Source organism: Lepidochelys olivacea (genome assembly GCF_965140295.1).
Source record: "Lepidochelys olivacea isolate rLepOli2 genome assembly, chromosome: 17".
Taxonomy (NCBI): domain Eukaryota; kingdom Metazoa; phylum Chordata; order Testudines; family Cheloniidae; genus Lepidochelys; species Lepidochelys olivacea.
This window is the reverse complement of record NC_140427.1, coordinates 8,218,933-8,246,763: the sequence shown is the minus strand read 5'-3', so window position 1 is coordinate 8,246,763 and position 27,831 is coordinate 8,218,933. Positions and strand designations below refer to the sequence as shown.

The 27,831-nt window shown below is 46.7% G+C and overlaps 1 protein-coding gene and 1 long non-coding RNA gene across 4 annotated transcripts in view; one reads left to right on the top strand and one right to left on the bottom strand.

The window, feature by feature from the left end:
* LOC311532414 overlaps positions 1 to 23,923 on the bottom strand; it is a 31,946-nt gene extending 8,023 nt beyond the window's left edge. Inside the window, exon 1 of the long non-coding RNA XR_014714380.1 lies at positions 23,405 to 23,923. This is a non-coding gene — a long non-coding RNA (uncharacterized lncRNA). The remainder of the gene's footprint in view (positions 1 to 23,404) is intronic.
* Positions 23,924 to 25,307: 1,384 nt separating this feature from the next.
* HNF1B (HNF1 homeobox B) overlaps positions 25,308 to 27,831 on the top strand; it is a 61,055-nt gene continuing 58,531 nt past the window's right edge. For all 3 annotated transcript variants that reach the window (XM_084650851.1, XM_084650849.1, XM_084650850.1), the window contains exon 1: positions 25,308 to 25,741. In XM_084650851.1, coding sequence (XP_084506977.1) covers positions 25,398 to 25,741 — 344 coding nt within the window. In that variant the 5' untranslated portion in view covers positions 25,308 to 25,397. The remainder of the gene's footprint in view (positions 25,742 to 27,831) is intronic.

Below are 27,831 nucleotides of genomic sequence, written 5' to 3'. Positions count from 1 at the left end.
GAGTTTCTCTCTGGAGGGGGCTGAGGCCAACTCCCAATGGGAAGGAACGTTCCTATGTGACATGGCTTCTTTAAATGGGGCTTGCTTAAAAAGAGGAAAGGAAGTCATGGCAGGTGACCCCTGAGCTTCCTAGGAGAGCTCTGAGAAACTCCTGGGGAAGAAAAAGGGGCTGGATGGGGTTCAGTAGGAAGTGGCACAACAGGAAGGCTGCAGCAGGCCTTGCTGAAGTGTTATGGTGAAATGAGTTTCATCTGGATCTCATTCTCACCTGCTGCTCTCGCTTTCTTTTCAGAGCATAGCAATGGGAGCTGAGCTCCTCCAGACCTGCCACCAACTCCTCCAGTGCGAGAGGCAGGCAGGAGGCTCCATAGGCAATTGGACAAAATTCTTCAGCACAGGTAACTGGGAGCCACTGGGAAAGATAATGGTCAGTGACCCCAACTTGTTCCCCTTTGCTCCTGTGTGGTGTGGTGGCCTAGTGGTCAGACACCTGGCGTATTCTAACCAGCAATGCTGTCTGCTGGGGAATGCTGTGCTGCCTTGTTTCTTTAGGTGCAAGGTATCTTCATAGAAACAAACACCCTTAAAAAGGGACAAGATAGATCAGTTTTATGTCTGAGTCTCCCAAAAAGGAACCAAGTAGTATTTCATGAGAGCCAGTGGGGAGCCAATGAGCTACAAATGCAGCTGAAAAAAAAAAAGTGATTCTGATGGATAGAGGGTTCTCTGAGTTCACAGTGCATTTGCACCTGAGGGCTGCTTGTGCATTTATTGTTTGGGGAAGGATTTTAATTTTTGTCACTAGCTATTTCTTTCCCCCTTCAGTGGCTGTGATGAAATAACATCATTTGGAGGTTTGAAGAGGTGAAGGGTAGGCCAGACTTTTGAAAGAGTTCGGGGGCAAATTTTCAAGTGTTCAGCGCCCATGTTTGGGGCCAGCTTTTCCATAGTGCTCTGCACACAGCAGATCCCAGATGGCCAGATTTTCAGAAGTGTTCAGTATGCTGGTTATTGATCACCCTTGAATCTAGCTGCTTATTTTGGTGCCTAAATGGGAGCTGAGTTCTTTAGAACATTTGGCCCTGTGAGGAAAAGGAGATGTGCAGCCTACAAATGGGTTGAGATTTACACTAATGGCCGGTTAGGTTTCTCTCTAGGAGTGGTGCCAGGTGGCAGTTTCTTATGTGTTTGGGGATCTACAGTCTCTGAACAGTCATGTGCCAGACCCTCAGTGATATGGGTTATCTGATTTGCTGGGGGTATTTTGATGGCATGCGGCGTGTCAGATGGGTCTGGTATTCAGTCTAGACATGGGTTTTGGGGTTTTTTTTTTTTTCTGTGTTTTTGTTTTTTAAGTAAAGGAAATTTCCTTGATGGCACAAAGTTGAAACAAAGATGAGTTCTGCCCATTGGCAGAAGTAAATAGCCAATGAATGACTGCCTCTGTGTTTTATGAGCAGAGAATGAGCTCAGAGGCTACATGTAAATGCTAGTCTGTTTCCCAAATCCCCCCTGCAGTTTCAAGTCGATGTGGTAATTTTCACTTCCTCCCCTATCTATAACTTGTGTCATGCACTGTTGAACACCTAGAGTGTTCCACTCCAGAAGAAGCTGCATTTCTGGGGTGAATGAAGTGCTCCCTGTATGTAGTTTGTATGTCAACTTTACTCTGTAAAACACTTCGGGACCCTTTGGGCTGAAACATGCTATTTATACACCAGTAAACTCATCCACCTTATGGTTCATCTTCGTTTAAAATGACAGACAGGCTTGGGAGACCCTGGTTCAACTCCCTGAGCTGCCATAGATTTGTATTGCCTTGGATGTGTGTTTGTGTCTCCATTCTCCTGTTGTGAAGATAAATCCATTCAAGGATGTGAGGTGGTCAGATCTGACAATGAAGTAGGACATGGCGGTACCGTACGTGGGATCAGACACTATTGTGTTTAGTGCTGTGATTTCTCCTAAGGTTCAGCAGTGCTGCATGTTCCATTATAAAAGGCATAAAGCAGTGGTTCTGAACCTTACCACATAGGATGGTTTATAGTATTGGAATAAGAAGCCATTATTGTGGCATTGATTCCAATAACCAAGGTGGTACACCAAGTACTGAGTTTCTATTATGGTATGCCAGGGCTTAAGGCCTGAGTCGTGAGCTTAATTCCTCAGAGTGAAACACTGATCGAACCTAACCTGCCAGGTTTGGGAATGAGTGGGGATTTTTCAAAACACACTCAATCTTCTCCCACTCTGACCAGCTGCTCTCTTCTCAGAGCCTCAGTATGGACTGTCCAAAGCCCAGAGAGGGAAGTTAGGGCTATTTTGTGTGTAGGGAAGGAATTTCTGCTTTCTACTACAAAGCTTGGCAGTCAGGAGCTTTTGTAGCTTTTAACCTTAACTTTGGCTACGGCCACTTGCTCTTGTTCTCCCCTAGGCCAGCCTGGCCTAGTCCCGGCAGGGTGGAGGAGCTGTTGAGTTGCTGTCTGCTATCTCCTTGGCAGCTGCAGTTAGCTGAGGATGTGGCGTATCACCCCCTTGACCACTGGCTAGTGTGCGGACTCATTCTGTAGAGCATGGGCAGGGAAGATGGACTAGGTGATCTGGAAGATTTCTTCTCCCCTGTAACTTCCATAATCTTGCAAGGCTCCCTTCTGCCCTGAGAGAGAGTGGGGGTGGGGGGGACAAAAGCTGGACACTGAAGTCATTAGAAGCAGGGGATAAGTCTGTGTTTAATAATGGGGATCTTGCTCTTCCCTTCCAAACCTTCGTAGGACTGTGGAGACAATGTGCTCATTCCAGCTAGTCTCTGAGCAAAGGGCTGGCTTAGGCTTTGTCTACAGTAGCCCTTTGTTGGCAAAACTTTTGGTCGGGTGTGTGAAAACCAACAAAGAAAAAACCCCACACCCTGGACAGATACAAGTTTCACTGACAAAAACGCCAGTGTGGACAGTGTTATGTCAGTGGGAGACGCTCTTCCCCCTGACATAGCTACCACCGCTCATTGGGGCGATTTAATTATGCCAGCAGGAGAGCTCTCTCTCGCCGGCATAGGGCAGCTACACAGGAGACCTTATAGCAACTCCGCTGCAGCTGAGTAGTGTAGACATGGCCTTGACTTCGAAGAGCTTTTTGTTCATCACTGAGCTTGCACAGGGAGAGTAAAGGCCACGGGAGGATCAAAATCTAAGCTCTTGCCTGAAGTGTAGGTCCAGGATTAAATTGCTCAGCAGTTGCTTCCTGATGTGACTCCTAAATCTGTCAGAGCAATGGAGAACTCTGTTTTGAATCCTCAGACCACCACCACATGCTCCTGCCCCATAGGGGCTGAGTGTGATGGCTCTGAGATGCTCCCATCTTCAAGGAACCTAACGAATGGGTAAATGATCACCATAAAAACTGACCCTCTCCAGTAAAGCTTGTGTGCTCCCTGGGGTCCCCCTGCCTTGGCGCTTCTGACTTGGCTGCAAGTTGAGTCGGGGTGAGGAGCAGCTCCTTCTCCCATTGGCGAGCTGCGACTCATGGAAGGAGGCGTCAGAAACAAAGGCAGCTTTCAGCAAGCGCTGCGTGGCCTGGGGTGGCGTCCGGGTAGCCTGTGACTCTCTGCTCAGAAATGTGTGAAACTTACCTTTTGCTGGGCTTCTTCCTCAAGCGGAACTGTTCTCAGAGAAACATTCCATTTCACAAGCCCTAATGGCTTTCCTCTGTGCGGCTGCATTAATGAGCCCCAGGCCCGGCCTAATCAGAGGGAAGCCATGCAGGTAATTGCCTGAATTTTTAATTCAGGATTATGATAGGGGAATCAAACTCACACTGCAGTTGCTGAGGCTGACTGCTGTTCCAGGCCATTGACTTTTGCAATTTTCTTTGGTTTTGCCCCCCCACCCCGCTCGTCCATCCCTCCCTCTCATTCTCTGTGTCTCTATAAATGGCCTGGTGGAAACCCTGTCTGTTTCAAGGCCTCGGGGCCTCAGCCAAAGACTAAGGGACCTTCCTTCCCCCATCCCCCACCTCCTCCACACCCCAGCTGGTGACACAGTGCCTGGTGCAGCTGGCTGGGTTCTGGGAGAGTGCTTCCACCAGCCCTCTCCGCTGATCGAGTTCTCCCTGCAAAACGACTTGACGACAGCAGGAAATTTGTCCAAGAAAGTGGATCCTCCTTCCAATTTCTTTCGGGTTTCAGAGGCGCTCCCTGGGAGGGTGACTGCTGCCTCCCTGGGAAAGGGAAGGGGCCAAATGACAGGGCTTTAGAGACCTCGTCTCTTGGAAGGGTCACTAGCTGGATGAATGCAGTGACCTATAGCTTGTGGGAAAGGCAGTGACAGGCAACCCAGAGCAGGTCCATGTTCAGCAGCCGTAAAATCAGCGGCTGAGGCTTTATGGAGGCGAAGTCCAGCTTGGTTATATCATCTGCTAAACAGAGCTCTGCTGAGCCACCTCAAGGAGTGGGTGGATGGGCACGGGGCCGGCCTTCTGCTGTCTGTCAACTAGAGCTCCAGGATTCTCCTTCTGGTCAGCTTCATCCTGCTGCTCCCTTCCAGCCTGAACAATTCCCCTCCCTCTTCTAGTTGGACCCGCTGCGACCTTTGTTGATGTCAATGGAAGCCTTTCCCTCTGACTGCAAGGGAAGCTGGATCAGGCCCTGGGTGTTCCTGCCCTTTAGCTATAAGTAAACAGATACCCTAAGCAAGCACACAGGACATGTCTCTACTGCAGCCGGGGTGAAGATGGCAACTGGTGCAGACAAACCTACGTTCTACCTAGCTCATTTAAAAATAGAAGAGAGGATGCCACAGCTCAGGCTGCATCGTACATACCTGGCAGAGGGGGCTATCAGGTGGGTTCATGCAGCCCCAGCTAAAGCCTGCACCGCAGTGTCCTCACCTCTGTTTTTAGTTAGCTAGCTGGAGTATGGCTAGAACGGGTGCGTCTACATGACCTGCTGTTCGCACCTTTGGCTGCTGTGAAGATGGGGCAGGGTCTGTCTCTTCATCCTGTGCATCTACAGTGCTTGACATAATGGGGTCCTGATCCCCGGTTACCACAATGCTACTAATAATGTCTCCATCCAGTTGTCATTTGGGCAAGCAACATGTATTTGAAGCCTTTAGTCTTAGGTCACTTCTCCCATCCAGTCCTGGAATAGTTTGGTACCTGTTCCGTGAATTCCCGCCTGCTTGCCAGCATCTTTCTGATATTAAATGTTTGTAAAGTGCTTCTCACTATAGTATGGGATGGAACTGAAAACAGTAATTCCACTGGGGAGGGAAACAGGTTTCTCTGCCCTCAACTCTCTCAGGAGACGTTGAGGCTGCAGCTGGAAGGTGTAATTCCCCATTCGGGTGGATATACAATTGCTAGCTCTGCTCAGGCTAGTGCCTAAAATTAGCAATGTGGTGTTGACCACACAGGCAGCAGCTCAGGCTAGCTACCTGAGTACTTTCCCACCTGACCCCCTGGCTATGGATGCGAGTGGCTAGCCCAGGATGTTGCCATGGCCACGTTGCTACCACGAGGCCTTAGCTTGAGCCGACTTAGCACACCTACATCTAGCCAAGGTGGGAGTTACACCTCCCAGCTGCTGTGTGGAGATACCCAAGTACTGAGATGCCTAGGATTGTACATGATCTTCTAGGTACGGCTCCTATGATGGTGGTGTTACAAGTAACTGCAGCTTGTAGCTTACACCCCTGCTAAGAGAGATGTCGGTGGAGGTCGTTTTTAGCCCCCTCAAAAGAAACCCACCCAGGCTCTGCTATAGGACCCAAACCACGTGTGTTTGGAAGCTGTCTTTGATCTCCACCTGACATTGTACAGCAGGAACGTGTGTGCGAAAAAGCCGCTCGGAAAGCCCCTTCACCACGCCAGTGGGACAAGGTGTGCTCTGTGTTTTAAAAAGCTCTTCCAGGAATAACCTCATCTGCATTTAATTGCATCTCGCCTACAGTGTTTTTCTTTTGTTGAGGGTGAATGTTGCTAGAACACTGTCGTCTGCCCACGCCCATTAGTCACTTCCTGCACCCAAAATAAAGACTAGCTCAGCAGGGCCAGTCCAGAACAGAGTGAGTGTCTTAGAACGCAGGGGTGGGAGAGAAGGGTACCTGGAAGTAGGAGAGGCATTTCACGGCGCGGTGGTGGGGGTAGGTGTTGTGCCCCAGGATAATGAGATCTCCTTAAGTGAAAGCAATGAGACTCCATCCTGTGGCACATACCCATCCACTATGAGACTGGCTGCATTGCAGTGGGTTCCTACCAAAAGTCTTGTTTTGGCCAAGCATGCATTAAGCTTAGTATAAGATGTGGCATGGATTACTGGAGGCAGTGTCTTCTCTGGACTAGCCAGAGGTCTAATGGGAAACTGGAAGGGGGAATCTCTCTAGGATTTCATATTTGCTAGTTCAGTCTACATTATTTTATTATTTTTATTGTGGTAGCACCTAGAAACCCCGAACATGGACCAGGGCCACATTGTGGTAGGTGCTGTACAAACCCAGCACAAAGCCCCTGCCCCAGAGAGCCTACAATCTGAAGGCAGCATTCACAAGCTCTCCATTACAATGTCTGGAACCACTTACAGAGGCAGGAGTTCTTGGAGGGCGTGAGAAGTAGGGTACCTTTGTGATATTGAGCACATTGTAAAGCCATCTGCGGTGGCACAATATGATGTTACTTTTTGTATTGTTTGCAAGAAAACAGAAACACCTGAAAATACTTGCACCAAAGCATCTTTCCTTGCATTTCTCCTTAAAAATTAACAGAAAGTCATCAGACAAATGAGTGCTCAATGGAGCAGAATGGCCTGGACAAAATACATGTCCTGTGCAAGTAACTGGACTCTTCAGAAAGAGACTTAGGAAAGTCTACTGAAGATACATCCTAATCTCTCCTTGTGTCCTAGTATCTCAGGGTTTTGGTAGAGTAGCTCTGTTCTGTCAGCAGCAGGGTCTCTTCTGAATGATCCTTTCAACCAAATGGAAACTAAGCCCTAAAAAATACAAAAGTAATTGAAGCACAAACATTCTGGGTTTGGTTCCCTAAAACTTCTCCTGGCAATGTCTTCTGAATAAACATACAGCCATTCCAGAAGCACATGGTGAACGCGAGAGAATGCTATGTGAAGTTTTTGTAAGCAAGCTTCATGCCATGCAGAGGTCTCCTAGTTTCCTTTCAAACTCAAAGTTTGGACTAAGTTTGCCAATAGGATCGTTAAGATTTAAGTCTTGGTCCATTCTCAAGTGATCCTGGGCTTATTTTGTGTTGGACTCATTGAAATTCATGGTTTTGTGAAATTCATGGTTTTGTGAACTCTGTGGGATTTTTAGGTCCTTCAAACCAAAAATTCAGCTAGAGTTGGGAGGTACAATTGCACATGGATTGAAACCTTCAGAGTTTTATATGAGTTCTTTGCACACAAATTCCTATCCCATAGGTCACTAAAACTTCCCTCAGTACTAACAGCTTGCTTGCTTAAAGGTGACATGCTCTGGTTCATGATTCCTTGTTTGGGGTTTTGGTGGGCACTGTGTTCTTTTTTTTGCTGTGATTCTTTTGGAGATAGCATTGCGGTGACACTTAAACCCAATGACCACCTGCAAGTGCAGGTTAATTTCTCAAATGTTGATTTCATTTGCATTCATTTCAAGTAACTTCCATCACCCTCACTGTTTTGATACTTATTGTGATCTAACTGAACCTGTTTTCACCTTGTAAGTGAAGCAGGAGGATAAGAAAAACCCAGGCTGGAATTTTCAAAGGAACCATGAGTATAATAATTTTGGAATGGGATTTTCAGTCACCTAAGGGATTTAGGTGCCACATCCTGATTCAATGGAAGTTGGGCATCTAACATCCTTGAGCTCTTTTGACAATCCCAGGCTTAATAAAAAAATGACGGTATCCTTTACAGTATATACACCAATGGCCTAACATCTTTACAAATATAATCCGGTAACGAAAACTCCCTCTAACTCCCTGCTATATTGACAGCTATTCTTAAAGTAGAAGCCTCCTATTACAGAGGTCAGAGTAGGTATATAGATTGGAAAGGTCAGCACAGGCCTTAAATTTTTCTCCTCCTGAACTGTTGGTGTTTTCTCTGCACAAAGAATAACCGCATGGCCCAGGTGGTACCCCAGTCTGCGTGAAGAGCTTTTCTCTCTGTGCAGAGGCATTCACCTAGCAAAGTGAGGAACTTTGAGACTGGAGAAATCCAGATTCTAAAGCAACAGAGCCTGATATAACAAATTGTCGAAGAAAGGTTCGTTTGTGCCTATTCCATAGGTGGAATTGTCTGAGAACACTTTGTCTTGTCCCTTGTATTACACCCTATGATGATTTTGAGCTAACTCTAAGTTTTGAAGCAATGCAAGTAACGATCTCATGATATTGTAGATGCTCAGACTGGATCAGTCTGCAGAAAATAATTCTGGTCAGTTTGTATGACAAAAAATCAGTCCTGAGAATACCAACTTTCATAGAAATTAGAAATGGTGGAGATTGAAATCACCTTATCATGGCAATGTAAGGATTTCCAGATTGGATCAGACTCAAGATCCGTCAAATGCAGCATCCTAACTCGGACAATGGCTGTCACCAGAAGCTTCAGAGGATGGTATAAAACCCCTGCAGTAGCAGATGTGAAATAATAGTTCTCATCCTGCTCTCTAATAGAGTTTGGCTTAAGCCTAGAAGCACAAGGTTTAATATCCCTTCCAAATTTTTTGTTGTCATAATTATGAGAACTCAGGATATTCTTGTTAACTAGATAAATATCCAGTCTCCTTTGAATCTAAATTCTTGGCTTCAGCTTCCTGTGGCAATGAGTTCCACAGTTTAATCACACGTGAAAAAGTATTTCCTTCTAAAATGGCCATTCCGCTGGCCACCATAGGCATGTCCTCTAATTTCTAATAACTTGTACTTCCTGAAGTTTTAGTTTAAACCTGCTTATCGCAATGATGACTTTCCTGTTGGGACCAGTTCCAAATGCCTGACTTAGGCAACACTCTGACTTTTATGTGAGACTTTTATGTGAATGTGGAGTTTAATTTGTTGACCCCAATCCTTGTCAACATGAAATGTAGCCAGATTTGTCTATAGAATCCCATGTTGTTCCCAAACAATACATGTATTTTAAAAAAATCTCTTTTCCCAGGTAATAGAAGAAAACAATTTGCAGCATGTCACCAACCAAACCCATGTCATGTTTTAAATTATACCGAGTGTATCCAATCCTCCTCCTCTTTCCCTGATTATATGATGGTGTAACTCCACTAAGTGTATAAGCTATTTGTATTCTAACAGTGCTTAGAGGCCCCAGTCGTGAATCAGTACTCTGTTGTGCTAAGCACCGCACACACATAAAGATGTAAATCGGGCATTATATGATTAAAACATGCTGCATTATGACAAACACCCGGTACAGGAGTATTAAAGTCTTTGCAAAGGACAAGGAGTTGAAGCTGGATTATGAAGGTGTTTCGTTGCTTTGCTTTTGAGAAAGGAAAACTTCAAAGGGGCTATTTATCACTCGACACAGAGTCTCTGGCTATTTGCAAAGTGTGGGAGAAAAGCATTAATTATCTGAGTGACAGTCTAATTCTGCTGCTGTGTGTCCCCTTTCCACAAGTCCTTCCCGCCCCCTAAAATGTGTGCAGAAACAAACTTTCACTGGCAACCCTGCTTTCTATAGGATCTTTAGGGCCAAACTGTCAGACAAACCTGAAGTGGCCTCCATATACAATCTCTTTGCTCCTGTAACTAACTTCTCTGGCTAGGTCGATTGAGTGAACTGGGCAGTTAGGTACCCGTGCTCCCAGCTGCTTGTGTGTTTCTCCATTTCACTGGCTTGCAAGTGCAAAGGGCAGTATGGAAATTTGGCCCATAATGTCCCAGCCTTCTATCACTTCTAATGCTATTATTTACTGTCTACGGCAAGACTGTAAAGCTTTGAGTGGGAAGGATCTCTTCCATCAAACAGCCCACTAGCTCTGTCCACCTACCTTCTGAGCATTTGCTCCCTGTAATGCTGCTTTCCTCCACATGCTCACTGAATGTAACTATGGGGCGGTGGGTAACAGATGTATGATACACTTCTGTGTTTGGAAACTGCACTGGATTTTTAGTATTCTGAGGAGGAAATTATGATTTTCAGTGTGTCCTTCATCTTAAAGGAAAGACTCAAAGATCTTGCCAAGACAAGGGCTGGATCAACCTTTAGCTTTGACAGGTTTCAGAATAGCAGCCGTGTTAGTCTGTATTTGCAAAAAGAAAAGGAGTACTTGTGGCACCTTAGAGACTAACCAATTTATTTGAGCATAAGCTTTCGTGAGCTACAGCTCACTTCATCAGATGCATTCAAATATGCTCAGATAAATTGGTTAGTCTCTAAGGTGCCACAAGTACCCCTTTTCTTTAGCTTTGGGTAAATCTTAGTAATCACCACTGCTAGTATCTGCCATCACAAGTAGGATTGCAAATAGGCTCTTTCCAGCTCTGGTCTCTAGTGAGCCCAACTTCCCTGTAGAAGGATGCATGGGAGCTGCAATGGGCCCTCGCTCCTTAAAGTCTATAGCAGAACTCCCATTGGCCTTTATGGGAGTAGGATTGGGGGCCTGATAGGCACTGCTGTAGAACTGGTACTGTATGTAGCTCTTCCTTCCGATGGAGTACCTACCCCATGATGTTCCTTCAGAGAATTTTTGAACGATCTACAGTCTGACTGAAACGTATTAAACCCAGTGTCCACGTCCACTACAGATTGGCCACTTCTGCCACTATTCAGTATGATAGGCTCTTGGCTCAGGCTTCTAAGAAGTGAATCTCTTGGGAGGGGGTGTGTGGAAATGGGCTTGTTCGCTGTCATGGCAGATCTGAACCAGTCTGTAATGGAGATTGGTGACCACCTTGGTTATGGTAGACTATAGAATCTCAATACTTACTTAAGACCCCCAAGCTAAGGCCCTTATTCAGTGAAGCACTAAATCACATTCTGAAACATCTTGCTGATTTGGGCCTAAATGCTGGGCTATGCTTGTGAAGCAGGGTATAGGAGATGTGAGTACCACTAGCCTACCATTTGAAAATGAAACTACTTTTGATAGTATTCTAAAGCCAGGAGGCACCATTACGATCATCTAGTCTGACCTCCTGCATAACACAGGCCATATAATTCTATCCCTTGTTTCTTGCATCAAGGCCACATCATGTGGTTGAGTGAGAACTTAATTGGGATGGGAGTAGGGGTAAGACTTAGTTATTCTTAGAAATTCTGCTTGAGATTTGGACCTAGCAAACTTTTAACAGTTAGGACAATTTTTTTTTTCTTTGTTTAAAAGTTCTCTTCCACATCTTGCTTTACTTGTGCAGTGTGTGGGAGGCTAAAATAGCATCAGAATCTTTTGATCGCTTGAGGATTTGTATTCTACACCTGTGACTTACAAGGCACACTTTGTAAATGTTACACTGCATATTAGAAGGGCTCAGATGGAAGTCCTCTCACTGCCATCAACATGAAGCCAGTCGGTTGCCTAACATTAACCAACAAAGGAGATCTGATTCTACGGCACAACATTAAAGAAACACTGTCCGGCATATTCATCCCAAAACTCAGATTTAAAAACAAACAAAACAAAACAATTTTTTTTTAAAAAAAAGTCATTAGGTATTTTTTAAACTCTTTTTTTGTTTCTCTCTGCCATCAAAACACGGCAGAATTATGCTGTGCCGTTTGCGACAACTCAAAGCTGAAACTGACCATTTTAGTGTCACAGTCATCAAACTGTTTACTTTTTGCAAGCCAAACTGCATTAATGGTGAAAAGTAAATTTGGGCTTGTCCCTGTAGGTATATTTATACTGATATAGAAATGGCAGTAAATTATATTGCTATAGTTATACTGGTATAATTCCCCATAGGCCACTCTTATTGGAAAGAACAGTGTCTTTTTTTTTTTTTTTTTTTAGCTTGTGTCACTTGCAAAGCAAAGTAAATCGCAAAAGACCACTGGTAGTCCTAGTAAGAGTGTCCACGCAGGGCCTTATATCAATATAACTATCATAAGGTAGTAACGGCAATAAATTTCTCTCTTTGTAGACAGGCCCAGACATACAAAAAAATTCTAACCTGGTATTTGTAACCCTGGTAAGGATTTTTTAAAAAGAACTTTAAGCTGGCAGCTTAATCTCTTTCACTGCAGTAAATTATGTCCAAGCACACAACGGAACTTTTAGCGCACGGCAGCAGAGTCCACAAGATGAGAGTGTACAATGGGCTCGTCATGTACAATGGGCTCGTTGTGCACGGTAGATTCACACCCCAGCTGGCTGTGCACGACGTCACTGTGTGGCCAAGCCCTCAGTAGAACATTTGTCTGAAAGGGCTGTCCTTAAACAGTTTGCTGGAAGGGGAAGAACACAGCATGGGCCATAGCGTTATTTGTGGTGATCCAGTTTTTAACCAAGTCATGCATCATGCAAAGATTTGAATTTAGTGAATCCTATTCAGTTCTCATCTGCATCTATGGAAGTTCATTGATGTTAATGGAATTGCACTGCTGTAACAAAGGAGACTGGGCTACGTTTCTTTTCAAAGGGGGTCTCCAGGAAGACTCCTTTGGTGAGCTGTTAACTTTGTGCGTGAACTGGGTGTGCACATGCTCTTCCATGCTTGTTTGCCCTTGGAAATGATCAATGTGCAAAGCAAAAAAGGCATTGGTGCTGGATCTGTTTGGGCAGATGGGTTTTTGTGTGTAAACTGTGCACAAAAATCCATGCATAAAAATAATGTGTGTGCACCTTGTTGCATCCACACACAGGCCACACTTTGAAACCTACCCCGGTGTGTGTATATGTAGGTATGTATACATTGCCCTCTCCTAGTGAGGATTGTTATTCCTAACGCAGGATTTCCCCTTCCTCTCATCATGTGCCAGAAAGAGCAGGATGCTGAAAGGGGAGAGTGCCCTCGACTTCCATTAACTTCAGGGATGCTTGAGGGAGTCGAGTACCTTTTCAGAATTAAAATTTTCACCCCCAAGCAAGGGCAGTGTGTCCATTTACCCCCCCTCCCCCCAAAAGCAAAATTCCAACAGCTGCTGCTGCTCCTTGATCCATAAAAGTGCTATTTATTTCATAGTCCCCCTCGGTTGTCACCACCTCTAACACCTCTACATTTGCCACACTTGTGACTGTAAATATTAGGATTAGAACTTCCCTAATGCATATGTACACCACTCCCTCCACTACCTGTTGACTGAGCCTAGAGCAAAATGGTCAGCGATCCCTTTCATGTCTGATCCTTTCTCAAACCACAGCTTCCCTTCGCCTGAGCGCTGGGATCAAACACGGGTCATATTTAATAAAGGTGGAGATGGGAGAGGGCTTCAAAACATGACGGCACTCCATGCAGCTGAGGTGGGGAAAGAGAGATTGCAAAAATCTGCACGGGGTGGGCGGGACGACTCACTGGGTTTTAATGGCCTTGTTTGTGGAGAAATCTCTCGCCCACTGGCCGAATGGTCAGAGTGTGACACATTGGCATGCGCTGAGGTGTTTAATGACATTTCAAAAATAGACCCCTGTAAAAAATTCGCAAGCATCTCCACTCAAAACATCCCCCCCTGGAGCTGGGTGACTGGAACGGGGTTGGTGTGGGCTCCTAAGGGCTCTGTTGTTGAGTCCAAGGTAAGGTTTACCCTGGCAGAAATGGCATCCCCAGCCTCGTGGGGGAGCAGCTTTGAGTCAGCTACTGCCTGACCCTGTGTTTCAAAAGCCAGGAAGTTCATTCCAGCCTCCAAAATGACTCATCATGACCTAACCAGTGCCGCAGGAAAGGAATGAAATCCCAGTGTGCTCTGGGAGGGTAAGTACAGAACCACACCTCAGTGGGTCCCAGCATCCTCTATCTCCACAGTGTCTCCTTCTGTGTGCTCAGTGAGTGTGGTCTTCCTCACCAACCCAAAACAGTGCCAGACTTACTCAAGTGATACTTATCTTAAGTGCAAGGTTCCCCGTGCTACCCCCTTGCCAATCTGCTTTCAGTTGTGATCTGGAGGGACCACATCTAAACTGATTGCAGTAGAACCCCTATCTTATTAACTGGGGATTTTCAGTTATAGAGCGGTTGTGGCTGGGAGGCCCTCACTATTCAACAATAGCACCTTAAGGGAAGGACCAACATTTATAGCAGCTCCTTGTTCTTGTCTAGGGCTGCTCAAGGTGCTGCTGCACGCCCTGGCTTGAAGTGGTTTCCATCAAATACAGAATTTACAGTTTGGCTCAATGACTCTCAGCACCCCCACTATAGTGTTCCAGCACCCTTGGTCTAGGGCCACAGTAACCATGATCCAATAGATTTGTTTCACTGGTCCCAGCTTTGGTTTCCTCCCAAGGGGTAATCACAGTGTATACGACAAGAATGTAGCCTCATTGTACCCAATGTACAACGTACCTAAACACTGTAGTTCAGGGATCGCTCTCTGCTTCTCAGTTGGCGAATATTGTGCCCCTGTGTGGTTAAACTCTGCCCATGCTAGACTAGTAAACGCACCGCTTAATCATACCATGAGAATTATCACAGGCACACTGAAGCCAACAAAACTTCTCTGGATACCAGTCCTAGCTAATATTCCTCCACCTAACATCTGGTGTCTGGATGCAGCCAACAAACTGATCGTTAAGGTATAGTAAATGCCACACTTGGCAGCGTTGAGGGATCTATGGGATGCACCCTGCCAATGACTGCATAGCAGAAATCTTATCTGGAGATGGCTGCACCTTCTCCATCCAGCTGATGATATCTGCAGTTCAGACAGAACAGGAGAGAGCCACAACCAGGAACTCCTACATCATCACCAAGCTGTATGATGGGGTCCCATTCCACCTCTGAAGCCAGCTTAACAGGTCCACCTGTGGCGTTGTTTGCTGTGCCAAGACCGACCGTGCCTGGGGCATCCAGGACAGCCCACTATGCACCTGTAGTGTTGTGGAGGGTGTGCCACGCATGCTGGATGGTTGCGGTATCCATGTTGGGCTCCCCGGAGGTCATCTCAAGCTGAACGCTGCTGACTCAGAAAGCATTGACTGGCTCAAGACCATTTAGCTGTTTGAGGGGTTGTTTTTTATAACCTTGCTTTGCTTATCTTGCCCACATGGAAATAAATATATGGGATTGAGGGGTTCATAAAACTGAAAGTTCATAAAATTGATCCCCTCCAAGTGGTCCAGAAGTTGCAGTGTGATGTACTGCATCGTTTTTTCCTTGTCCTTCAAACCACCGCAAACTGACTTCTGCTGCATAGAAGGTATTGGAATGGGAAGGGAAGTCTAGTCCTCATTGACATCACTTCTTTTATGTGATTTTTCTTTTTCTCCCCACCCCCATCAGGGAAAAATGGTTTGCATCACTGGTCATTTGTAAGATTGATGTTCATACAGTCAAGGTTCTCCTGTATGGCCCCAAAAACTCAGAAGTTACCAAGAAGAGCATGAGCACTGGGCTGCTTCTACTGGGTGGGAGGGAATTGCTTCTCTGCTTAAGTAAATGCTGTGGTCAGATTCCCTAAGGCTTCTTCCACTGGTAATGGAGATTCAGCATATGACCATCAAAGTTCATGAGCTATGAGATGGGGTGGCTGCTAGCAGTGATAAGCCCAAGTAAGTCAGGAATGATTAGAACGCACCTCTTAAAAGGAAATGGTATAGGTTCAGGGTGGGGAAGGGGGGCTCCATGAAAGAGGTAACGAGCGTGGATTCCTTGTTTCTCTGATATCAACATTTGCGATGCCCTGGACAGAGGTTCTGAGAGGCCCAAGCCTGAAGGGTGCAGAATGCCCTGTGCACCTATGGAGGGCACTCAACAAAACTCTTCATAAAGGGGTGGGGGGGCCCTTTGAAAGACCTTTTTCTCCTGCGGGTTTCTTTGTGTTCATGGTCATCTCTTAACAGGGGGCTGATGAGCCCCAGTTATATTGTCTATATTGTCTCCTCCACGAAGTCACTATCCTGCCTGGCTGGCAGGGTTGGATGGGGATCTCCATGCAGCTCTTTGATGGGCCTGCCAGAAGTGGTGAGGCCTGCCCAACTGGGATCTAAGGGCTTGTCTGCATGGGGAAATTTCTGAGTATTGTTATGGTGGAATAATTTATTCTGGAATAAAAGTGATTTTATTCTGGAATAGAGTGTCCCCAGGGCCTTTACGTCACCAGTATCTATGTAGTGGTAGGACTATCATTATTCCACTATAGCTATACGGGGAAATTTCCCCGTGCAGACAAGCCTGCTGTTTGTGCTCAAGCCATTGGAAGTAGCCAAGCACAATGGCATGAACTCTGACAAGCCGACTGCAACGCATGTTTGAAATTTAAATTGGGATTTAGGAGTGCCAGTGAGAGGTGCTGGCCCTGAAGACTGAAATTCTCTACCCACGGGACAGGCATAGCCTGGCAGCAGCAGGGCAAGCTGCCTGCTGTCCTGGCGGGATGGCCTCTAGGAGGTGTCTTCCAGCCATTCGTTCCAGTTTCTGTACTGAGCCTATCTACGAGGGGCCCAACTAGTGCGTATCATGTTGTGTATTGTGGGGGACATGGGCACTTGTGAACTTGAGTTCCTAGTGGTCTTAATATAAGTTGCTAAATAGCCATGGGAAGAGGACAGCTTTCAGTTACTAGAGCTGGATTTGAACCAGTGCCTTAGAAATGAAGACCTCTGTATTCCATTTCCAGTAACAGTATCCTCATTTAAAGTCCCTAGTGCAAAAGATGGCTGGTGTTTCACAACTACTGTCTCTAACTTCCCTTCCTGCAGCACTGCTAAAATAGCCACGCTCCTCTTGCCTCCTTCGGGAGAGAATTTCTGAGGCTGGCACTTCTGGGAAACTGCATTCCTCAGCCCTCTGAAGAGCCCATCAGCTTTTCCGAAACATAATGACCATGATCTTCTGCCGAAAAGAATTAATGAGGTGTGCAGGACAACGATGGGAAAAGGCCAATTGCAATATCACTCCTGACACCACGGCTAAGCGAGGGGCAGAGAGGGGGGAAAATAGCATTAGGGTATGAGAGATGGACCAGAAAACAATATCCATTTAATTAGTTGGATGGCTCAAAATGTGTGGAAACAGGCCAAGGTCCAGGTTACTGACTGTGACAGAACATTATTGTAATGCAATGCCATGAAACCTGTCCAAAGGCCAAGTCGAAGCTCACCAGTTCTTTCTTTCAAATGGCTGCCTCTTTAAAACAATGCTCCTCTCTAGGCATTTTATAATACTTACTGAGTCCAAGCAGCATCAGACCTGCATTCTGTTCCCCAGTACAAATGGAACACTTACAAGAAAGCTCTCATTTTTGCTTTGTCCAGGTTTACAGAATCCTTCCAATAAGACACCAATGGGATAAGTCCAGCCATGCAGAAAATGTCCTGGACAACTTACCAACTCATACAGCAGACTTATTTGCCCACCTTTTACCATGATGACTATTATTTCATAGTGCCTAGAAATGTAGTAGGTGCAGCACAGAAGATGTGTAATCAGACACTGTCCCTGCCCCAAGAAAGTTTACAATTTAGACCTTAAGTGTGAGGACACATCAGAGTAGAGAGGATGGGGGGAGGGATAGAGCTGCATGATCGCATCGTTACTTAGGTTAATTGACTGGATATGTGCATATCTTGCTGGATCTATTCAGTGTTTAAACCTAGCTCTTACATTGTCTTTGAACAGGTTTCAGAGTAACAGCCATGTTAGTCTGTATTCGCAAAAAGAAAAGGAGTACTTGTGGCACCTTAAAGACTAACCAATTTATTTGAGCATGAGCTTTCGTGAGCTACAGCTCACTTCATCGGTGAAGTGAAGCTCACGAAAGCTTATGCTCAAATAAATTGGTTAGTCTCTAAGGTGCCACAAGTACTCCTTTTCTTTTTGTCTTTGAACAATAGAGCTCAAAGTACTTGACCAAGGAGGCCAGTATTATTATCTCCATTTTACAGGAATGGAAGTTGAGGTACAGAGCGGTAATGTGACTTGCCCCAGGTCACCCAGCAGGCCACTGGCAGAGCTGGGGGTGTGGGGAACAAGTCTCCTCTGTCCCAGGCCAGTGCCTTATCCACTAGACCCACTGCCTCCAAGTAGAAACAATAAAGATCTGAGAGAGAAAATGTTTCTAACTCCACTGTGTTAGATATCCCGGCAGAAATGAGTTTTCAGAAGGCATTTCAAGGCCTGATCCAGCAGGGTGATGAGCACCTCTCAGGATCAGGCTCGAAGGGTCTTATCCAAAACCCAATGAACACAGTGGGAGTCTTTCCATCAACTGCAATGGCTTTGGTGATGGTGGTTGGTCTGGAGTAGGGATGGTATTCCATGGTACTGAGAAAACTTGAGGCTTGGTTTACTTGCCCACCAAAAACACATCAGTAAACAAGACCCCTGCCTGGGTGAGTCGTATAGTTGGTAAGGTTGGCTTAGTCCAAATGTTTTAATGTGTATATACTGTAACGTGTTTGACGCCTGCAGAGTAATACTCGCCATTGGCACAATCCATAGCCGTGGTCAAAAGCATGTTTGTGGATTCAGGGAGGATGAGTAACGAGCATGGCAAATGGGTTGTTGACTATGTGGATCCACAGGCCAATACTCACATGTGATCGTAGGAGCCCTACAAGCATAGATAATGCTACAGCCTGGCTTTGCAGAGATCATGATCCTCTCTTGTGTGTCCTCATTTTTATTTGAACTCATGAGTTGTCCTTTCAATAATCAGGAGGCTCACCCGCACTGCCTAACCTCTTGCCTGTTCTGAATGGAAGAGCTCTTCTTTCCACAGCTGTTTTTTCGAGTGGACTGGTTGTGGGAAGATGGCAGCATGATAGTCAAAGCTGTGGGTCTGTCGCTGAAGAAGTGTTAATTCTGGGCTGTTTTGTGGCAAACGTACATCCTTGATACTGCTGTTGCTCTTACCTAAAAGAGTCACGAGCATCAGTGAAGCATCTCACAAAGTGATGAGCAAATCGAAGAGAAATCATCCAGAAGGCAAGCCTCCAAGCTGTGCATCTTTTGCACATTATTAAACACATGCCTCCCTAAAGATCATGTGTATGGCAGGGGATGTACTAAGACAGCTACAGCTCAGTTCACTCTAAAGAACAGCAGTGAAGAGATCTCTTCCATTCAGTAGATGACATGCCACCGTGAACGTTCACTGGGGCATGAAAACACGCCTACATTTTCTCATTCGATAGAATAAACATTTATTTCTATTGCAAATTTTGGGGGGCAAGGTCATGTGTTTGTACAGCACCTTGCACAATGGGGACCTGGTCCATGAGGGGGCTTCTAGGCTCTATGGCAATATATATAATGATAATTAAAATCTAACAGGCAAAATTGTCCTCTTGCAGCTTCATTGCAGATCTCTGATCCACGTGATTCCTTCTGCCATTGCCTGCGCACGTGCCCTAAAAACTTGCTTTCTGAGTTCATGCTAGGAATGTTCATGGGAAGTGAACATGAATGTGGCCAAAGCCCATTCTCTCCAAGGTTCAGCAGAATATCAATGGGAAATTTTTCTGCATTTACCCAGGTCTGCGTTAACTGCTTTTTCATGCCCCTTTAAAGGCCACAGTGGAGCATTTAATAGCCATAGCAAATAGCGTAGGCTGCAATGTTGCAGGTGCTATTCCTGTTCTGCACAGGAAACAGTTGAATGCAACCCTCAGCCAAATGAAAAACCCTTTTCATGAGGGTTTGGCACATTCATGTTGCCACTTCTTCTGGCTTTCCAGAGGTGTCATACTTGGTGCAGGCCTAAGATAATTGAGGGTGTTTTTGTTTTTTCTTTTAGATACTCTTATCACTTAGCCTTTCTTTACAGCACAGCAGACACTTCTCAGACAATGCGCTTTCCTCTAACACTCTGATCATACGCTTTTCTACTAATACACATTCTTATGTCCCTTGATTCGCTCCTAAATTCTCTCCCCTCCTCTATTGGTCTCTCTGCCTGCAAAGAGCAATGGGGATTTACAAATGAAATGTTCATGAGCAGGTCTGTCAAATGAATAAGGGAGGGAGAGATCTCTATAGAGACTGGGCCCATAAGAAGTAAATTTTAAGTTACATGGTCCTTTCACTCCTGAAGCCCATTTCTGTATGTAGGACATGATCCTGCAGCCCTACTCGCCTGAGCATATGGGTTGGTCTGCACACAGAAATGAAATTGACTTAATTAAATCAATTTCAAAATCAGTGTAGTTAAATAGATTAATAGATAAGGCCACTGTTGCAATGGGAGTTCCTGTTCAGCTGATTGTCTGCCTGCCTGCCTGCCATGTCCCGCAAGTCTGAGTTAACTGCTCTCAGGATAGAGTCCCCTGTCCTGTAAGTGTGTCCTATGTTCTTTGTTCATAGATGTGATTTTTTTTTTTAAAAGAAATTTCTGGTAGCCATATTAACATGTATATTGCTTGTTTGCACCCAGCTTACCAAATGATCCAGATTGCTGTTTCAGTGACCTGGCCTCTTCTTTATTTACTACTCCCCGACTTTGTGTCATCTGGAAACATTATCACTAATGATGTTTCGTTTTCTTTCAGGTCCTTGATTAAAAATGTTAAACAGTATAGGGCCAAGAACCAATCCTGATGAGACCCCGTTGAAAAAGCACCCGCCCCGTGATGATTCTCTATTAACAATTACATTTTTGAGACCCATCAGTTAGCTATTTAATGTGTAATTTTTGTATTCTAGTTTTTTAATCAGAATATTGTGTGGTACCAAATCCAATACCTTGCAGAAGGCTGTGTGTTACATCCACACTATTACCTTTGTCAACCAAACTAGTAATCTGTTTTTGTTTTGTTTTTGTTTTGTTTTTTTAAAGTTGATTTGACAAGTCAAAGAGGAATCTAGATGCTCTTGAAAATCCCCATGAGGTTCCTGTCTGCATCTTTAAGCACCTAAATACCTTTTAAAAATCTGACCTCTGATCTTGTGATTATTGGGAGAATTCTGAACCCCCACTCCTCTGAAAATCAGACCTCTCTTTTAAGGTGTCTCAAGGCAGCGGGGGCAGGGAATCAAAATTGAGGAACCTAAAAATCTTTTCACGTTCTGATTGAAAACCTTGGTCAGAGCTTCATGCCGCAAAATTTGCCCTGCTGTGCTGTAGACCATGGCCTCTCTTCAGTCTGATTGGGGTGTGTGCATCCCTCTATTGATTTGTGTGCGTGGGTGTTGTTTAAAATGACCTTGATTTTTCTTTTTTTGTTTGCTTTGATTTTTGGGGAGGGGCAAGGTGGGGTGGGGGTTGGCTTTTTTGGAGGGGGGTTGTTTTGTTTTTTGTCTTGTTTGTGGGTGAAAGAGTGTGCCGGTACAGAGCACTGGAGCCTCTCTTGAGTAATTGATCTGTTACCAAAGCTGAAGCATTTCCCCTCACCCAAGCGATTTAGGGCCAGAATTTTCAGAAAGGCTTAGTACTCACATCCGGGGCCAGATTTTCCAAAGTGCTCAACCCCCCAGCGCCTCCTGTTGTGACATTTAACAGCCCAGGTTTTGCCCCCATTGTGCTAAGCACTAGTGAAAATCTACTCTCTCATTCTGGTGTCTGAATGGGAGCTGAGTTCTTATGAAAATCTGGCCTCAGTTGTGACTGAGCCCTTCTGAAAATTCTGGCTTTAAAGGGCCAGTGCTTTAGTGTTCTTTAGCTAGAGGCATTCCTCCCATCTCCATAGTACACAGGGTCCCTGCGTTGGGGTGTCACTTGGTATCCACATCCACTTTCTGTCCTCTAAGAGAGGTTTTGAAGCATAAAATCTGATGGTGGAGCCGGCTTTGAGACTTGGCTTGTAAAACCTGGGTCTATTTCCAATGTCCTAGTGCTACTTAATTAGGGAATAGCCTGGATTTTGTATTTTCTAACCCTGCTCCTGGTTTCTACAAGGAGAGGGAAAAGGAAGGGAAATAGATCTGGCCACTTCACCATGGAGGGAGATGATTTCATTTGAAATTGACATATTTCTACCCCAATCCCCCAAGTACTTCTGTAACAGGGTCCCAGGGTTAGGGTTGTGTGGGGTGGAAATTCCTGAGGAGCACAAACTCCAGAGAACAGCTCACCAGGCCAGCAGAAGGGAGGGATGGTATTGTGGATGGATCTTTTACAGTCTAATTACAATCCCACCAAGGAGTTGAGATTTTCTTGGACTTGGACTTCTCTGGCCCTGGTGCAGCAGTGGGAAGAGAACATTAGCATTAAGAAATGGGGGCGGGATTGCCAGTGAAATGAAACCAATCCCCATTTGGAAAAAGCACTGGGAAAGCCAGGCTAAAAGGCACTGGATGCAAAGAGCAGCAGAAGTTGTAGCAGAAATTGGTTTTACGCGGGGGGGGGGCAGATGCTCAGATAATGCCCGAGGAGCTGCAGCCCCTGAGTAAGGGATGTAGTTTTAAGGCGAGTGGTTTGGGGGTTTTTTGTTTTTGCTTTGTGTTTTTTGTTTTTTCCAGTGAAGTGGTTTGCCTCTGCAGTGCTGGGATCCCACAGTCCAAAGCACACCCTGCTTCCTGTTTTTGAGTAGCTACCCACTGGAAAACAAGGAAGAATAAAGAGTCAAACAATTGGCGATCCGTTTCAAAACTTGTTTATTGAGATCCTATTTCACCAGGGCAAATAGCGCGGGGTTGTTTATCATTTTAAGACTCCTTTGGTTGGCGTAAGCTCTGAGGCATTCGGCCCATTGGCTCGCTCCGGTATTGTATACGTAGATCATGCCACAAAACTTAAAATAATACAGGGCGACCAACCATTTGAAAACCAGCGCCGAGTCTAATCGATAGCTAAGGGAAAGGGATCGGTGTGTAATTATGCAGCCTAGAATCCGAGCCTTTCAATTCATCAGCAAACTAGGTAGGGAGCAGACCAGGCTTCAGGAGGGCCCAGAGATGGTGAAATAGAGACGGGAACACGTTGCCATGTTAGGTATAAACGGATCTCGGGCAGGTGGGAAAAGGGCAGGCGTGTTTTATTCATGAAATGTCGCCAGGATCGCCTCTGCCCAGCTGCGTATTTCATAACTGTGCAATCCCAGAAGAAATCCAGGGAACGTGCAGCTTGGGCCAGGAGGCCTCGCTAGACCCCACTGGGGGAGACTAGATCTCCTGGAGGGGGGGGGGGTGTTTTAACAAACCTTTTGAACTTGCTTGTTGCTCGGCTAACTACTCCCTTGCTTCAGGAGATCACAGCCCAATGATCTGTGTGAACGCTGCTGTTTCCACTTAGAACACGCGGCGAGGACCAGATGGATTCGTTGGGTTCCTACTAACGTACCTTAAGCCCAGTGTTTTCTCCCAAATCCTCTGCCACTGGAAAGAAAAGATTTACCCCCCCCCCACCCCCAGCGCGCCTTTCTCCTACCTGCTGAACGAACGCGACGAGCTGCGCCCAGTGCAGTTGTATTTGGGCTGAAGGAGGACGGGTAAACTGGACTGCAGGCAAAACAAACCAAATTGTCCTTGTGGATTTAAAACTTCAGTGGATTCTCTAGCTTTTTTCCCTCCCCACCCAGGCTCGAACATTTTTTAAGAGCTCCTTTGCTTCCGGGAGTCCAGAATAAACCGAATTCCTAGTTTGAGTCACTTTTCCATTCCCTCTTTCGATTGTTTCCTATTTCGTATGATTTAATCCTTTCCCGAGATCGTTTTAAAAAATAACCCGAACCGAGTACATTTTACAAATCCCTGGAGGGACCGAGGGAAAAAAGGGAAATGAAAATCTCTTTACCTGGGACGGGAAACTAAACTGAGTTTTCCACCCCCGCCACGAACTGTCGTGAAACAAGAAATCTTAATTCGTTTCAAGATCAATACATTTAAAATCATAGCTCGAAGCGTTGATTTTTGTTTTTAAAATAGCAGTTGGTTAATGCCGGGGGGAAAAAAGCATTTTCTTTACCAGCATTTCTGAGTGCAAAATATTTCCTGCGTTGAAATGCAAAATAAAAACAAACAAAAAAAAACAAAACAAAAAAAACACCCCACGGATTAAAATAAATACAGCGTTTTTTTTTAAATGTCTAAATTAATTCGATCTTTTTAAAAAAAAACAAACACAATTTAAACACTAGTTTGCGTTCATTGTTTTATTTTCATATCAACCGTGCTTTTAAAATGTCGGTCTGTTTCAAAATTCTTTTGCAGATACAAACCCCCAAAGGAATGCTCCCCAGATATTTTACCAAATGCCCCTTTTTATATACAAACCGATTTCTTTGTTTTAGACACACGCAACCTCAGACAAACATCCGATGGCTAGACAGACAGACGGCTACCACTGGACTCATCCTGTTTTTTTTCCTCCCCTCTCGGCTTCAGCAACGACACTCGTAATAATCCCAGTGACTAAAATCTGCGCAGGTGAAGACCTAATATACACGAATATAAACCACTCCCTTTGGTTTTCTCTCTTCCTCTGGGTTTTTGAAGTTCTTATTTCTAGCCCCTACATTTGATTCCTCTTCCAATATCCCCATGAAAGGACGTGAGAAGGGAAAGTCCTGCTCTGCAGAAGGAGACAGTGGGTTTGGTCTGCTTGCGCTTTTTCTTTTTAATGCAAACGCTTCGATGTTGTTTCTGTTAACAAGCTCCGACCCTCCCTCAGACACCAAATCCACATGAAAATACCAATGAAACCGAAAAGCCAAATGCAATCTTCCCCCTTGATTTTAATGGGTATATTTTGCAGACTCCCTTTCATCTGGGTTTCTTTCACAATCTGACCTGCCACCCCGCACCACGCCACCACTCTCCCATCTCACCTTTCCTGGGGCAGGTAAAGAGCTCAGTTGAGAGGCTGGGGCTTTGGGTTGTTTTAAAGAGCTTTGAGTTGTTTTGATCGAATTTACCTAATTCCTCCTCCTGGCCTCCCAAGCCGCAGCGCTGCTGCAGAAGCCTGGAGCTGGTGCACTTGGGGCTGGCTGCCTCCTTGCCCAACAAGTCCAAAGTTCAGCTAAAGTTTGGCTGATAAAAACAGAACCAATCAAAAGGTTTCAGCCACCCCTATAAACACAACGAACTCCGTCAAACCCAGGCCCAGAGCAGCAGCTCTTCTTTTCTCTCCCCCCCCCCAAACCTTTTACCCACTAGCCCCCTTTCCATTTGCATCCTGCAGGAATGACTCTCCCTTCCCACTGATTTGCATATCTTATATTGCCTAATGGAGGAGATCATGGCAAGGTAGAGGTCTGCAGAGCCCTCTCAAAGGAGATTCACCAGGGCACGGAGGAGGAGCAGGTGTCTGGGGCTCACGGGGGGAATCCAAGACTTTGGGGTGTTTTTTAACTTACCTTCCCTCCCCCCACCCCACCCCTACCCTACCCCCCCCTTCTCTCTCTCTCTCCCCTCCTGGTAAAATGGTGTCCAAGCTCAGCTCTCTGCAGCAGGAACTTCTGAGCGCTCTTCTCAGCTCCGGAGCCACCAAGGAGGCGTTGATCCAAGCCCTGGACGACATGGTGCCCACCACCAGCTTCGGGGTGAAGCTGGAAAACCTGCCCCTGTCCCCAGGCAGCGGGACGGAGGCGGACAGCAAGCCCGTCTTCCACACCCTCACCAACGGCCACAGCAAGGGCAAGCTGTCCGGGGACGAGGGCTCCGAGGACGGGGACGACTTCGACACCCCGCAGATCCTCCGGGAGTTGCAGGCGCTCAACACGGAGGAGGCCGTAGAGCAAAGAGCGGAGGTGGATCGGATGATCAGGTACAAACGGGGCTCCCTCTTCTTCCCCCCCCCCATATGCCTGCTGCCAGAGGCCCAGGTGGGCTGTAGTCCCCTTGCATTTCTGCCCCCTCCCCGGACTCTTAAACCCAGGTCACTCCAGCCCCTGGGAACCTGCCCTTCATGGTTCCCCCCCACGCAGGTAACTAGAGAATCGATTTCTAACCGCGTGTAAATGCAGCAGGAGACCCCGCGCCTGCCAGGTCATTTTCTGCCCTCCCCGCCCCGCGCTCCTGGCGTGCTGAGCCCAGGGCTCGGGCCCAGAGAGGGCACGTGTAAATCAGTAAATCGGAGTGGGGCTTTTTTTGTTTTTGTTTTTTTTTTAACGCTGAATTCCACGAAATTCTGCTCCTTTGAACTCCACTTTGTCCGAGCGGCTGTCTGCGCCCATCCGCGGTTGCTGGGCGCCTCAAACTAAACTTTAAAAAGGAAGGAAAATCGACCCGAGGAAGTGGCGATGGGCTTGCTTGTGTTTTAAAAATTGGATTTGAAAGAGTCTCTTAAAAACTCGCTCCCGCTCCTATTTCACACCTCGCTTTGAAACCACACACGAGCAGCCCCATACCGTGCAGCTAACCAGTAAGGTGAGGATCCTGGGATTCTTTTCCTTCCCAGTGGATTCGCGGTGGGGTTGGGAAATTTGAGGATGGAGTTAAATAGAAAATAAAAACGGACTCTGAGCAGATCCGCGCACTTCCGAGCGAGCCCGGCTGGGACGTTGGCTAACAAGGAATAAAACTTTGGAGTAACTTTTCGCGTGGAGAGCCGATTCCTTGCCTGGAACCGGGGGATGCTGATCAAACGCTGCGACGCTTCCCCGACCTCTGTTGCCCTGACAAGGTAGTTAGTTAGTTAGTTACTAATTATCCACGTCGTTCATTGTTTCTTTTTCTTTAGCAAAATATCAACTAACCCCAGCCCCGGCCCTTTACTAACCCCAGGGACTTGAACACACCAGGAAAGTCTCTAGCCGAAGGCTGCAGTGTCTTAGCGTAGAAGCGAACAGAGAAAATACTTTTCAGGCCGCTGGTAACTTTTTTACTCTTTTTATTCTGATGCCTAATTAGTTTAGCATAATTTAGCCCTTGCTAAAAACCAGCGGAAACAGCCAGACCGACCCGTGTAACGAACGAATCACTGGGCACGGGTGGCAGGACGCATTGGCGGCTCGGAGTGGGTTTTAGGGGCTGGTGTGGTTCCGAAGCGGCTTGCTAACTGGAGCAGGGGATTTCTGTGCAAAGCGGGGCTGCTCTGGGAGGGAAGCAGCGAGCGAGCCGGGGCCCCCTTCTCTCTCCGCGGGGAGGGGAGAGTTGGACCCAGCGGCGGCTCCCCACTTCTGGGCCGCGCTGGCGCTTCTTGCCCCGAGAGCTGGCGAGGGGATGAAAGCCGCTTTGGGAGGGCCCGTCCCGGGCGTTACCTGCACCCTATCGCCCGGAGCAACCTGAGAGCCGCCCGCGGGCTGCCCCCTTCCCTCCGCGCGCTCCGGGGCAACCCCAACCGGCCGCACCTGGAGCTGGGGGGGGTATTAATTTATGTCTATAAATCATCAACCGAAAGATACACACGGGGCTGCGCCGGGGCTGCGGGGAGAGGCGGGTTATTCATTGGCGAAGCTGTAAACCTGGGGGGGGGCAGAGGAAAACCCCAGGCGCGGGTGTTTTGGGTTTTTGTTTTTGGTTTTTTTTTTTTTTTTTTTTTTGGCCTTCTCTTATATAAATAAACACGCCCCGGAGCTGCCGGGCGGCTCCTCCAGCGCCGGGCTCGCCTCAAAGGGTGCCCAGGAAAGGAGCGAGCCCGGCCGGGGAGGGCCCGGGCCCTGAGCCCAGCTCCGGCCACTGCCAGGCGAAGGAAGGGGCCGGGTCGGGACTCGCGGGGGGGGGGATCGAGCTGATTTAACCCCTCCCCCCCCCAGCCCTGCAGGCGGTGTCGCTGCCCCAGCCTGGCCGCGGTGCGGGCACCCGGTCCCTGGCGAGCCTGGGGCCAGCGGGGCGCCCCGGGGCCGAGAGTGGGGCGCTGCCCTCTGACTATGGGGGCGGGGAGGACATCAAGGCCATGGGGGACCTGGGGCGGGG